General features: G+C 32.4%; 1 protein-coding gene across 2 annotated transcripts in view; it reads right to left on the minus strand.

Annotated features, from left to right (window-relative positions):
* Positions 1–5,533: 5,533 nt before the first annotated feature.
* Positions 5,534–15,852, minus strand: part of CHD1 (chromodomain helicase DNA binding protein 1) — a 75,943-nt gene continuing 65,624 nt past the window's right edge. For both annotated transcript variants that reach the window (XM_059175555.1, XM_059175554.1), the window contains 4 exons: positions 15,504–15,600; positions 14,504–14,555; positions 13,884–14,094; positions 5,534–12,034 (listed from right to left, as the gene is read on the minus strand). In XM_059175555.1, coding sequence (XP_059031538.1) covers positions 11,689–12,034; positions 13,884–14,094; positions 14,504–14,555; positions 15,504–15,600 — 706 coding nt within the window. In that variant the 3' untranslated portion in view covers positions 5,534–11,688. The remainder of the gene's footprint in view (positions 12,035–13,883; positions 14,095–14,503; positions 14,556–15,503; positions 15,601–15,852) is intronic.

Consider the following 15,852-nt stretch of genomic DNA (forward strand, 5'->3'; position numbering starts at 1 on the left):
ACCATAACCTTGTATGCTCTTTAGCTGGTTGACTTCAAGTCTGGCTCATGGTTCAGAACTATTATATGCATACAAACTGGGGTCATTATTCTGCTATATAATCATGTTTGAATTTTGCGCCTGTTGCCTGTCAAATCTCTACAGAAGTGATACACCCAGTAGGGTGCTTTTAGCTCGGCACTTACAGATGTTCTCCAATGCTTCCAACTTTTTAAGGTACAGACCTCAAATGGGAAATGCCCAAGAGTTCTCCCTCATTACCTTTCTTGTTACTCAAATGTGGCCTCACAGGTTTGAAACCTGTGCATTTTTCCCTCTGATGTAGAACAGGACAACCAGTAAATGTCCTTCCTGGCACCAAGGGACAAAAACCACTAAATATCAAAAATCTAATCTTGAGCAGCAATGTTTTGAGCAAAGATCTTAATCAGAAGTAGGAAATGTGAAAACAAATAAAAGAAACCTCATGTAAGATGGAATCGGGAAACCCTGAAGCATGAGCTTTCAGGTAATGCTAGTCACGATAAAAAGCATTTCCAACAAGAAACTTACTTTACATATCCCAGCCGTGGGAAGGAAGAATTTCTCCTTATTTAGCAATAGCCCAGCCAATGAGAACTCTGAAACAGCCCTCTCAGCTTTCTCCTTCCTTCTGTAAAAGCAAGCCCCTCTCCTCTGTTCTCCAGACATGCCTCTGGTCCACCATAATTTGCTTGTCCTGAAATGCAATTCCTCTGCTATTCCCGAATAAACTCATTTTGCTAATAAAACAGTTGGCTCTTTTGTTTAAGGTCAACAAATATGAACGACTTAGAGCAGCTACAACAATTTGGGAAATGTACAAAGTTCAAGCACCTGACTTCAAGAGTTAGAAAGAAATAGTAATTAAGACTATTTTATTTTAGCTTAGGGATAGTCAGTAGAATATACAGAAATAGATGCACACATGTGGTCAACTGATGTATGTATGTATATATATGTATGTATATGTATATACATACATATATATATGTATATATATGTGTATATATATATATATAAATATATATATATATATATATATAAATTTTTTTTTCAAATAACCCAGTATATATATAAATTTTTTTTTCAAATAACCCAGTGAGGAAAATTGCTCTTCTTTGGAAATGATGCCAGAGAAACTGGATAGCCACACAGCAGGAAAAACGAGCCCCAACTCCTAGTTCTTATCCTACAGAAAAATAGTACAAGAAAATAGTACAAGAAAATATTTTTGACTGTGGGGTAGACAAAAGCTTATATGGATGGGATACAAAATGTATGAAATATTAAGGGAAAAGATTGGAAAATGGACTTCATTAAAATTTAAAACTTGTTCTTTGAAAACTACTCTTAAGAAAAAAATGGCAAGTTATAGCTTTGGAAAAAGTACTTACAATACATACACCTAATAAAAGACTGGTATTTAAAATGCTTACAGAGGATATTGATAATTGAGAGGATAATGAGTGTAGCGAGCATATGCAAAATCTCTAGCTTCTGCTTCATTTTGTTGTGAACCTAAAACTGCTTTAGAAAATATAACCTAGGGGCGCCTGGGTGGCTCAGTGGGTTAAAGCCTCTGCTTTCGGCTCAGGTCATGATCCCAGGGTCCTGGGATCGAGCCCCACATCGGGCTCTCTGCTCAGCAGGGAGCCTGCTTTCCTTCCTCTCAGTCTGCCTGCCTCTCTGCCTACTTGTAACCTCTGTCTGTCAAATAAATTAAAATATATATATACATATATAACCTATCAAAAAAAATCCCATAATCTATTTAAAAATAGCACAGAAAAAATGCTTACAGCTCAGTAACAAGAAAGCAAATAATCCAACTACAAAATGGGCAAAAGATTTGATAAGTATTTCACTTCAGACATAAATACCCAAAGGCACATGAAGAGATCAGTATCAAATTAAAACCATGTGACTACATAACTACTATAATAACTTTAAATAAAACCTACCATAGCTAGTGCTGGCAAAGATGCAAAACAAGTGCAGTTTTCATGTATTGTAAAATGGTACAGCTATGTTGGACAAGTTTGACAGCTTCTTTAAAAGTTCAGTGTTTAGGGACGCCTGGGTGGCTCAGTTGGTTAAGCAGCTGCCTTCGGCTCAGGTCTTGATCCCAGCATCCTGGGATCGAGTCCCACATAGGGCTCCTTGCTCAGTGGGGAGCCTGCTTCTCCCTCTGCCTCTGCCTGCCACTCTGCCTGTGCTCGCTCTCTCCCCCTCTCTTTCTCTGATAAATAAATAAAATCTTTAAAAAAAAAAAAAAAGTTCAGTGTTTAGAGAGAGACAAACCATAAGTGACTCTTAATCTCACAAAACAAACTGAGGGTTGCTGGGGGGAGGGGGGTTGGGAGAAGGAGGGTGGGGTTATGGACATTGGGGAGGGTATGTGCTTTGGTGAGTGCTGTGAAGTGTGTAAACCTGGCGATTCACAGACCTGTACCCCTGGGGATAAAAATTTTTATGTTTATAAAAAATAAAAAATTAAAAAAAAAAAAGAAGAGCAATGCATGATTAAAAAAAAAAAGTTCAGTGTTTAGCATATGATTTAGCAATTATTTTCCAAGGTATTTATCCAAGAAATGAAAACATATGCACAAAACTTGTAAAGGAATGGTCATAGAAGTTTTATTCATATGAGCTAAAAGCTGGAAACCCATTAAGTGAGCAGTAGATCCATACAATGGAGTATTATACAGCAATAAAAAGGAAAGAACTATAGATACATGCAATAACAGGAACTAATCTCAAAAACACTTTGTTGAACAAAAGAAGTCAGACAAAAAGTGTGTGATTTTACTAATTTACTTATTAAACTACATATATACCTAATCTGTAGTCATATAAAGCCAATCAGTAAGTGGTTTCCTGGGCACAGTTCAAGTATGGAGATTGGGAAGAGTGCAGTAAAAACTTCAGGAAATATTCTGTATCATGATTATGTTAATGTATATGTTTCTCAAACCTCACCAAATTGCACCCATAGGGTGCATACAATTTACTGTAGGATGTCTATTATGCCCAATAAACTTGACTTTAAAAAATCCATTTTAGAGTGCCTCTTCTTAGGATACAGTTATAAACATTCTTAATTCTAACAAGAAAAAATAGTTAATCTAAAAAATCATAGTTTTATTTGAACCCATTAGAGAGTAGAGACCACCAGGCAACAAAGTGAACTGAATTCTAAAAAAAAAATGACAACATTCTCCAAGGGAAACTAATCTAAATGAACCATATATTAGACAAGACAAGAAGAAAGAGTGCATAAAGCAGTAAGAATAGATCAGTTAGAGGCACCTGGTTGGCTCAGTTTGAACATATGACTCTTGATCTTGGGGTCATGAGTTTGAATCCCATGTTCGGTATAGAGATTACTTAAAAATAAACTTAAGCCAAAAAGAAAGAAAAGAGTAAGAAACCAGTTAATATTTAATGCATTTTTGAAGAATAACTGTGTACTAGACTGGTGCTGTACTTTGCAAAAGCAGCAGAAACAGAGATGCTACAAGAAATGTTATATTTTTGAAAGAAACACATGGATAATGTCCATCTGTCCAAAATACTAACCAGCAGCTTGAGATAGTTCAATTTCATCATTAAATCCCACTACATTAAAAAAAAAAAATCCCACAAGTTGTTTTTTGATGGTTTCTCTGATTAAAAAGTACTATATGAGGAAGTAAAAGTAGAATAGGTAACGAAGGTGGCAGTCTCCAATCTGATTCCATGATTTAAGAAGTTGTACAACAGGTTCACATATCCCAAGAATAAGTACTTGTGGTTATTTTAAGAATATTTTAAAAATGTCATTTTTTTAAATACTCAGAAATCTAAGATTAGAAGGGAACTTCCTTGACAAGATAAAGGTCATATACAAAAAGCTATGGCTACTACCATAATCAGTGTTGGAAGAACAAATTTATGCCAGATGGAAATAAGGCAATAAATGTCCATTCTTACCAACATTATAAAAAAGATCCTAGGAAGTACATTAAGGCAAGGGAAAAAAAGGCATAGAAGACTGCAAAGATACAAATAAAACTTTTTTCACAGAAGATATGATAATCTATGTAGAAAATCTCAAAGAATCTGGAAGAAGCTGTTAGAACTAATTATTGAGTACAGCAAGGTTACAGGAAAAAAGTTAATTCCAAAAATCAATAAATACTTAAAAATTCAAATTAAAGAGGCACAAGGATGGTTCATTCAACTCAGCATTGGACTCCTGGTTTCAGCTCAGGTCACAGGGTTATAGGATTGAGTTCCCCCATCAGGCTCCGTGTTCGGCTAAGAGTCTGCTTGGGATTCCCTTCTTTTTCTTCCCCTCCTTCTGCCCTCCTCATGCTCTCTCTCAAAATCTTTTAAAAAATTGTAATAAAAAAGCATTTATAACAGGGATGGTTCTAACAATTTATGTAGCAAGATTTGTATAGTGAAAAAATCACAATGAGAGAAATTAAAGACATAAATAATGGAATACATACTGTGCTCCTAAGTAAAAAACTGTCAATATTTTCCAAATTGATTATACACTCAATATAATCTCAATCAAAATCCTACCAGACTTCAGTAGAACATAGCAATTGGACTCTAAAATGTATGTGGAAAAGCAAAGGAATTTAGAAGGCCCTAACAATACTGAAGAAGAACAAAATTTAGAACTCACATCACCTGATTTCATAATTTATTGTTTATTTAAAGATTGTATTTATTACTGAGAGAGAGAGAACATTGAGAACCCAAGGGGGATGGGGGGGGGGGGTTGTTGGCAGGAGAGGAAGAGAGATAATCTCAAGGAGACTCTGTGCTGAGCACAGAGCCTGAGACGGGACTCGCTCCCACAACCCCAAAATCATGACCTGAGTAGAAACCAAAAGTTGGTTGCTTAACTGACTGAGCCACCCCGGTGCTCCCATAATTTACTATTTAAAGTGCAGTAATCAAGACAGTGGTAAGATAGTCTTTTCAACAAATAATATCCCAAAAATAAAACCAAAAACTGAAAACAACCCCACATACCTTTTGTTCATCGTACATTATATACAAAAATAAACTCGAAATGGATCACAGACTTAAATACAATTCCTAAAAATATAATCCCTTTAAAAGAAAACATATGAGAAAAATCTTTGTGATCTTGAGTTAGGCAAAGATTTCTAAACGCAAAAAAGGAACCACAGAAGAAAAAAGGGAAAAACTGGATTTTATAAAAAAAATTTTTTGAACTCAACCTTTCAAAAGATACTGTTAAGAAAATTAAAAGACAAGCCATAGGGGAACCTAGGTGGCTCAAAGTGGGTTGGGCCTCTGCCTCCAACTCAGGTCATGATCTCAGGGCCTTGGGTCGGACCCCGCATCAGGCTCTCTGCTCGGTGGGGAGCCTGCTTCCCCCTCTCTGCCTGCCTCTCTGCCTACTTGTGATCTCTCTCTCTCTCTGTGTCAAATAAATAAATATAATCTTTTAAAAAAAAAAAAAGAAGAAGAAGAAGAGGACAAGCCATAGACTAGAAAAAAAATTGCATTTATTTGATATGTGAATTCTATAAACAATACTATTTATAAAATTGGAAAAATTTTTGAAGACTAGAAATAAGAATGACAAACACATTAAAAGATGTTGAATACCATTAGTCTCTAGAGAAATGCAAATTACTTGTTACCACTAGACACCTACCAGAATGGCTACATGAAAACAAAAAGAACAAAAACAATAAACAAACACTACAGTACAAAATGCTCACATGGTTAAAGGGTAACAAGAACTTTCATCTATAGCTGCTGGGAACATAAAATGGCATATCTGCTTTGAAAAATAGTTTGGCAGTTTTCTTATAAAATAAAACACGTACTTTACCATACAACCTAGAAGTCCTACTCCAAAGTACTTCCAAAGTTTAGAATACGTCTACCCAGAGACTTGCATGTGACAGTTTATTGCATCTTTAATCATAATGGCCAAATGACTGGAAGTCCAGTTGGTGAATGGATAAACAAACTGTATGAAGAATGGCACTTAAAAATAAAAAGTAATGAGCTACTCTCAATGCAAAAACACAGATGAATCTCAAAAACACTATACTAAGTGAAAGCTTGGCTCAAAACCTATATTTTGTATGACTCCTTTAAATAACATTATGGAAAATGTAAAACTGTAGGAACAAATCGGTGGTTGCCAGGGACTAGGTACTGGGAAATTAGTATAGGATAACTTTTTTGAGGTACTGAAAATGTTTTTGTATCTTAAATATGTTGGTGGTTGAACAACTGTGTAATATGTCAAAGCTTATTACAATGTATACCTAAAAAGGATGCATTTACCCTATATAAACATGATCTAAATTTTTAATGGGAAAATATCAAAAACCAGCCAGAGAGGGAATTTTTTTGGCTATTTCACCTTAAAGACATTGCAAATGTAGCATGTTTCTCTTGCTTTATGGTGTTTTTATAAGTTGTACTCTTTCCTTATGAGTAGCATAGGACAGTCTATCATGCCACCAAAAAACATTTTTCCTATCAAAAGATTAAGGAACAGACATATTAAAATGTTTTATATTTTTCTATTACATACCACATCTCTGAATATCTCTTCACAAAGTATCATTATCTTTCTAAGCAGTCATAAGTTACAAAAATGTTTTTCATTTATATAGAAGCATAGTGTTTTAAGAGGGGAATTAACCTCTGTTATTATTCAAATCAATAAAATAAATATTAAAATCCCTAAAATCCTATTACTTGAGACCTTTAATTTCTAGATGAGACTTAGGTATTTCTCTGTTTCAGGTGATTTTTATTAGTTGAGTTAAAAAGCAAGAGATAGTAAAAAGACTCTAGTAATTGAAATACTGATAGGCATATAAATGTTTCCAAATATACCAACAGATCAGGTAATAATGGAAAGACAAAAGTTTAATAATTCTTGCCACTTATGGGACATGGCATTTCTGGGAAAGAACCAAAATAATGAAAAAAATGCAATTGATACATGAGGCATTGTTTTAGGTACTTGGGTTACCTCAGTGAATATGAAGTCCTGCCCCTAAGGAACATACATGTTCACGAGGAAGCAGCCAGTGACAAATGAAAAAAAGAAAAAAAAAAAAAAAAAAAGTCAAGTAATGACAAGTGCTAGAAGGAAAAGAAAAGGGATTCAAAAATGATTGATAGGGGCACAGCACCAGTTTAGAGACTTGATGTGACATGTGAGCAGACTTGACTTGAATTATTTAAGTGAGGGAACAAGTTTTGTACAAATCAGGGAGGGATAAAGGCTTTCTTGACTGAATGACCAACAATGCAAAGTCCCAAAAGTATTCTTTGGGGTTTTCTAAACAATAGGAGTAATGTGAGACAGAAAGAATAGAAATAGCTAGGGGTTAAGTGCCACATATTATAAAGTTATAATTGCCAAGCCCATTCATTTATCAAAAATTATGGAAGATTGGCAGTTGTTTTGTTGTTGTTTGATGTTACTGGTGGAGAAGAGTCTGGTTTTACATACTTTAAGATTAGATACCTATTAGATATCTAAGTGGAGATGAGTTCAGGGGAGTAGTTGAAGCTGAAGATATTCAGCACAGAAATGGAAAGATTAAAGGAAAACAGTAAAATTGGTGAGACAGAGGACAGACATAAAAAAAAAAACCAAAAACCATTATGATAGTAATACCATAGGTTTCCAGAAAGTACCAAGAACTGGTTGAGGCAAGACCTGATCTAAAAAAAAATAAAACCACACCTAAACTCAGCATAGTGAAATAGAAGAACACCAGAGACAAAGCAAGTTTTGAACGGTAAAAAGAGGAAAAAAACAATGTGTCAGGTCAATTCCACAGCTCATCAACAGACTGAAAACCTAACAGTAGTCTAAAATAATAAAACTACAATTCAATCCACATTTCTGGCAGATAATGTAGATCATCCATGCAATCAATATTTTAGCTCATTTAAGAGAAGCATTATGAACTCAAGTTTTGTTTGGAGACAACCTATACCATTTCAATTTAATATTTAGATCAAGACTCAAATGCAGATTGGGACACAGAATTAAAAGCATCTTATTCATTTGGGAATTTGAACTACCAGTCTTATTTCAAAATAAAGGTGGGTTAAGTTTGGTGGTTTTTTGTTTTATTTTGATTAAAGGACAAGGTGACTAAAGGCCTTTTAGGATAGAAAATATGGCACATGAAGTCCCACTGAAGAATTTGTATAGGTATTTGGAAAAAACCTAGAAGTATATTTTAATCCTACTTTACCAAATAATCTTACCTTTGATTCTTTAATGTAGTTAGGATCTCCTATCCTTAGGTCTTTCTTTATAAAGAATCTAAAGATATCCTATAATAAAATCAATCTATTTGGTTCTTAAAAAAAGAAGAAAAAGTTAGCACAAAGCATCTATCAAATCAATTACTATAGCCATTGCCAGGAGAAAATATAATTTCAATTGTTTTGTTTTAAACTTTTAACAAGAAGTTTTTTTGACATTATTTTGCCTCAGGGTATTTTTGTTGTACTGTGCCTAGTTGCCTGTCCTTAAACATGTTCATCACAAATCTTGCATTAAGTGCTACAATATATGAGTCTTGAAATTCAGTAATGGGGTCTGATAGTTGTTTATATTAATACCTTAAATATCAATTTAGAAACATTTAAAATTTTTTTTTGCATTACTTGTTAAGTAACAAACTACTTAAAATTTTAACAAGCCACATTTATGAGTTCGTATTACAATTTCAAATGAAGATGGGTAAGTCCAAAAGAATCCCATATTTAAAAATTAGCTGCTTTTCCCTACCTACCCTTACTCCCAAATCACTGTACTTCCTGCAAAACAATTACAACTATAAAACTCTATTATTAGTCAGAAAGAGTAATAAAGATAGGAATTATGCTAATTACCCCAGTGCATATTCTTTAAATCCCATAGAAATGAAATCAGTGTCAATCAGTGTATCTATACAACCCTTTCATTATTTAACTAGAAAAATGGATTACATAAATTACCATATATGTAACCTACCATATTTCATGCAACTATAAAGGTTTGTTTTATTAAGCCACTTACTCTGAAATTAATCAATCATTCACACTCGTTTTTGACAGCTTTCCAGTCTAAAATTATTTTCTAACATATCCTGAACAAAGAATATTTTCTTTATAAGCAAAGAGGCCATTGCTTTTAATAAGAATCATTTATTGTATATTATTGAAGTGGAGGTTAACTGGTACAGTACTATGCATAATCTCTCACCCTTGAAAATTTAAACACAAATGAATAAAAATAGCAAAGCAGAATAAGCATGTAAGACAAAATTTAAGCATATTTTATAGAGAATGTTCCCTGTTATATCTATGCACTAATGTTCTTCTCCATTGTGTCTTAATAAGTTTATGGCTTATTCCTTTTCTATAGGATTGATGATTTCTTACAAATAATGAACATATTTTCCATCAATTAATGTTACAAACAGTTTTAGATTTTTCATTCAACTCAACTAATTGACTGAAATATTCAACTAGATATGTCATTAAGAAATTAAAGCCATTCCATTGCCTCAAAATATGTTAATATTGTTCTTCTATGAAATCTGTACAATAGGATATAACACAAATATCCCAGCTACAAAATGAATTAAAAATGCCAACCCTGATCTGTTTTCTGTGTTAATATTACAATTTCATTAAGTATTGTATTTCCTTGTTAAATGCTATCTTATGGAATAATCATTTATACTCAATATGGAAAAAAGTGGAAAAGCTTAAAAAATGTACTGGCACTAAACTGTTTTATCACTTTTATATTTAATTATAAATTAATGTTTAAAAACTGAGTTATTTTTGCTATGTTATCTGATATGCCAGGGAAAAATAGATTATTATTCTTCAGGGTAACTAAAAGAGGTATCACTATTCCCAAAAAAGGGGGACGGGGAAGCTTTGTTTCGTACAGATAAAATCTTAGACCTAAATAGATAAAAGAAAAATGTCTAAAAAATACACCATCTATGAATAAATTTCTGTAGACTGTTCCCACAGTTAATCAACAGGGACACATTTAAGAATATTATAAGCATATACCAATATACTTATATTTGTTGAAGTTAAGATTCAAATTCGCTACAGCATAGCACACATCCAATGTATGCCACACTGACTCAAAAATTCCCACTGAATATAACAAAATAAAAATCTGTGAATAAATATAAGGCATTCTAAAATAAAATCTGCAGGAAACCAACAAGAGTCCAACAAAGATTTCTATGATCTCAATTTTACTTCATAGATTGTTCATATAGTCTTCAAAATAGATTTAGTTGTAGTGCCACACATTGACAATAGTTAACTGCTTACCAAAATACCTTTTTCCTGGTAGCTAAACATTATCACTTAAAAAAAAAAAAACAAAGTTAAGTGCTTAAGGGAATAAGAATGCAGCAGAAAATTACAGGAGCCCACATATCCTTTTTCTTAAATTTAATTTGTCATATATAAGGTTTTTATATACAATCAGTGTGCATTGTAACAGTTTATATTAAAAGTCAATCAAGTTTATCTAAAATGTTACCTGGCTGCATAGCACATTTGACATTATTGCCCACATGAAAAGGGAAAACAAATGGATTTACAATAACTTTTGGCCATTTTGGATTCTGAAAAGTGTTCATACACCTACCCTTTTAAACCAAATGCATCTGAAAAAAATGTTTCCAGAGCATGCAGTTTAGATTTTACATATTATCTCACCATTTTGTTACTACAAACACAATATTTACTACAAAAGAAAAAAAAAAATAACATGTATCTAATAAAATAGTCAATATAAAAAGAGGACTAATGGAATTAAGTGGCCCCTTTCCCCATTTTTTACATTCTAAACAATGATTCCATCAGACAAATCATTAAAAAGTGTTATTACACTGATATTTTCAAATGATAAGAAGGCCTGAGTTGGTAGGGAAAGGAACAGTCAAAAAAAGCCTGAGAAGGGAAAGGAAGTAAGGAAAGCTCATTTTAATCCATTTACAATAATTTACAGCCATTTGTGTGTATGTGTGTGTGTAAAAAGGCATAATAATAGATCACAAACAGGAAATTCCTGGCTATTTTACAGATATAAGTACAGAATTTAAATATTCAAGCTTGTGATGAAAAGCGGCAAGGTGGTCGCAGTGTACAATGTAAACAAGTAGCTTTGGAAAGTGAACAAAGTCCTTGAGTGTTTTTTCTTTATTAAGAAAAGAACTCTCTTTCATTCCTTCCTGAAACATGATCACAGGTCAGAGTAAAGTTCATATACAAACATAATTTAAATGGAGGTCAGTCTAAAATCACTGACTTAAAAACAGTTTTATCCAGCCTATATGGAAGGGCAGTGTTGAGGTCCCTGTAATAGTAAACATTTTCCATTTCTTTAAAAAAGAAAAAAAAAGTACTACAGTATTTGTAGTACAGTGCAGCATAATCCTTAAATATAAAAATATTTTCTCTTCTGTTGGGATAATAGACCTTGCATCCTGGAAAGAAGTAACAATACTGCTACTGATAGAAGATCTGTTTATATCTTTCAAGTCATGTAAGGCAATTACTGTGTTGGTTTATGATATATGGCTAAAAGAAAAGTCCAGAAAAACAAAGTATCAGTTTTTGTTATGTTTTCCGACTACTCCAGGTATGCTCGGGTGTACTTTTGTGTTCAACTGAGTGTTCAAATGGAGATCTGGAGCCATAAGAAGATCTCTGATCTAAAGGTGATCTGGGGCCACTACTGGAAGCTCTGTGGTCCATTTGCCAATCTGAATGATACCTATAATCCCTGGAAGATTTATGGTGTGTATATTCAGAACTTGCCCGATGGTCTGAATGTAACCGATGATCTGAATGAGAACGATGATCAGAATGAGATCTATCCTTTAAACTTCCTTCCAAATTTGACCTGTGATCTCTACTCCTGTGATCATCCAGTTTTCTGTGTTTCTCTCTATCACTGTAATACCTAATAAAAGATAAATGAGGGATTAAATTAATAATGTGAATTTAAAATTTCCAAATAAAATAATTAAAAAATAAAACAGAAAAATACTTTAAGGCATCTTCTTAATTGGATATAAGCTCTGTGTTTCATTACAAAAACTTCCTAAATGAGCTTCAGTCATTGGATCTATCTCTGCATGTCTTGCTAGAAAAATGATTCAATTCACAAAACTGAAGTGAATCATACAGAATACCTCAGACAGCAGCTTATTTTATATGCCCATTTTATTTTTTAGTTAAAGCATAACTTATACTTATCACATTAGCTTCAGGTATACAACATAAAGAGATTTGAAATTATACACAATATGGAATGCTCACCATGGTTCAGTGTAGTTACAATCTGTCACCATACAAAGTAATTACAATACTGACTATTCCCAAGCTGTACTTTATATCCCGATATAAGTTTATATTTACATAAATTCATAAATTTATATAATTATATATTATATAATCATCTGAATTTATTTAAATTATATAAATTATTTATATAAATAATATAAATATATAAATTACTTATATATTATAATTATCTGAATTTATATAAATTTATAACTGCAAGTCTGTACCTATTAGTCCCCTTTACTTAATTCACCTATCCCCCCAACGCCCCCCCTCCCTCTGGCAATCATTGCTTTATTCTCTGTATTGATGAGTTTTGTTTGTTTTCTGTTTTTTTTTTTTTTTTTTTTAAGATTCCAGACACAAGTGAAATCACATGGTATTTGTCTTTCTCTGTCTGAATTATTTCATTTAGTTCAAACGCCCATTTTTCAACTGGCTGCTACTATCCTATGCAAAAGTTATACTACTGCATCTAAGTTATCTGGAAGTGGAGATTAAGATAATGATACAGAATACACTTGAAATCAGAGCCTCTTATGAACTTTTAACCAGAAAAAAAATAAAGACCTCTAAAATGCAGTCTGTGAACTAATTTGTCAGAAGAGAATTTTCATTAGTTGGGGAAAGGTTGTTGTTATAAACAACATAAAATTATGTTCCATAAACCTGTGAAATTATAAAAATTTACTACAACATGTAAACAGATCTTTTTGTTTTGTGTGCCTTTTCTAATTCTAAGAGCAATTCCAGAATTGCTGTATTTATGACAGTGCTTCTATGACAGAAGAAATTATTGCAGTGAGCCTAACTAAAATGAAAAGAAAATCTACTAATTTCTCTATTTCTGATCTTTACTTATTCTTCTGTTTTATCTTTTGCTCTTCATAATTATAATTAACTGATGAAAGTATTCCTTTATCAAATAATGTATTTTGTAATTATATAAGGTTTTTTACTACTTAGTTTTCAAATAACAACAATAAACAGAGAAAACTTCTGATTTCAAGACTTCCCAGATTGTTGTGATTAAATATAAACTCAGTAAAGTGTTTTCAGATCAGTTAATTTTTCCCGTTTTTTTAATGGAATACAAAACTCCCCCCATCAAATTTCAGTCATATTCCACTGAGCTTTTATTTTAGTCTATTATTGTATTTTGAAGAGTATTTGAGCCAATAATCTCCTAAAATCAACCAATAAAAATGAATCCTATGATTTATTATAGCACTCTGATCTTAAATTAAGAATTAAAAAAAATTTATAGAAATTCAGTTCTCAATATTAAAAAAGGACTATGTATCAGTTTTTTTATTTGTAAACAAACACCTTTATTTCACTTATGATTTGTAATGATTACCTGAATACTGAACTGACTGATACAAAGTCGAGTATTGCAAACTTAAAAAAAAAAAAAAAAAAAAGATATGAATAAGCAAAATTTTAAAACTAATTGTCCAGTTTACCTGCTTTCTTGCTTGTAATGATCCCAGTCACGATGATCTTTACCATTACTAAAAGAAGAATAGGGTCTTTTCCTAGAGTCACTCTTTTTATAAGAATCTCCCTGATGTCGGTCTTTATGATGATCATGATACTGAGATAAATGTCTATCAGATGAATAACTGTCCCTGCTGCTATCATCGTGATTTGTATTCTCTTTTAATCTTTCCACATCTATTAGATAAAAGAGTACAGTTTTGGTTAATGACGTGTAAAAACAAACAGAGAAAACAGACCAAAAAAAAACATGGTACAAAAGTAACTTTGCTGCTAGATTATAAGAATACCTAATTCAACTCCAGAAAAAAAAATCAGTTGTTCAACAGTTAAATACTTCAGAAATGGTCTCTTTTTTATTTTTTTTTTTGTATTTTTGTGTTTTTAAAAATACATTCACTTTAACAATTATTCTGTAAGTTCCAGAAACTGACAAGAGGTTGATTTATGGGAAGATTAATAAGCTAAAAGGATTACTGTTTAAGATAACAAGATTTGATAGAAAAATGTGGGTATTGCGTAAAACAAACCTGAAAGAGGAAAACAATTTTTAAATTTAGTCTCTAAAACAATTAGTAACACTTACCTGGATTTCTAATCACTTGAGCATTCAAGTTGCTGTTCTGGTCATTATTTTGCTAAAATAAATGCAGATACGTAAGAATCTTTAAAGTGGCTTCAAATACCCTTACAAAATTGGAAAAAGAAAAAAAAATAACCACCCTAAAAAGAAAATCCTGATGTTGAAAGAAGTCCTCATATATTAGAATGTATAAATGTATCACTTCCAGATACCTTTTTTAAAAACACAGACTATCTGTCCCCTATGACTTTCTTTAAAATGAAAAAATTTTATTTAAAATTGAAAGAATTTTAGACTTACAGAAAAGCTGCAAAAAAAGTACCTAGAGTTCCCATATGCCTTTTACCCAGCTTCTCCTAATGTTAGTATCTTACAAAAGAGCACAGCATAGTTAAAACTGAGTAATTAACGTTGGGACAATACTATGTACTGAATTAGAAACTTTATTCATTTTTACATTTTTCCAGTAAAATCTTTTTTCTGCTCCAAGACCCAATATGGTATTCATATGAAAAATGAGTTTTCATGTTATCTTAATTTCCTCCAATCTCAGACAGCTTTTTAGTTTGTCTTCGATGACCTTGACACTTCTGTAGAGTACTAGACAGTTATTCTATAGAACATCCTTCAGTTGGGGTTTGTATGATATTTTTCTCATGATCAAACTAAGGCATGCATTTTTGCTAAGAATTCCACAAAAGTGATGTACCTTTCTTAGTGCATGTACTGAGGGTTTATGCTATTAACCCTGATCAAATGTTTAAGGTGGTTTTTAAACACTTTGGAGGAGATACCCTTGGACTATGCCAATATCTTGTTTTCATGACCACTTATTTTAGCTTCCTTCAGAAGATCCTACCTGTAACAGCTTTTATTGTGCTCTAACACTGATTTTGCATTTCCTTCATTCCTTCTACATTTATTAACTAAATTCTTCTATATGGAAGAATGTCTCAGTTTTAATAACATAAACTAATGGAAAAAATATGATGCATTAATTTACCTGAGATTCCTGCCGTTTTTTAATAGCATGTTTGTATAATTTATGTAATTTTCTTGCATCAAACTCCGTAAACTTAGATACAAAAATCCACAGGTTTCTAGAAGAAGAACAGGTAAGTCAGTCTGGTGGAAAAAATTAAGCCTTTTCATGGAACCCCTAACCTCTAGACAGAAACACACATACACACATACTTGGCCTTCTATGGAAAAAAGCCTAAGGACATTATTTCTAGTATTTTTAAAAACTTTATATGGTTCAGACTCCAATCTTTTTAAGTAATCTCTACATCCAACACCAAACTCACAGCCCTAAGATCAAGAGTTCCATGTTCCAAAGACAGCCAGGCTGG

The sequence above is a fragment of the Mustela lutreola genome, chromosome 5, assembly GCF_030435805.1.
Source record: "Mustela lutreola isolate mMusLut2 chromosome 5, mMusLut2.pri, whole genome shotgun sequence".
Taxonomy (NCBI): domain Eukaryota; kingdom Metazoa; phylum Chordata; class Mammalia; order Carnivora; family Mustelidae; genus Mustela; species Mustela lutreola.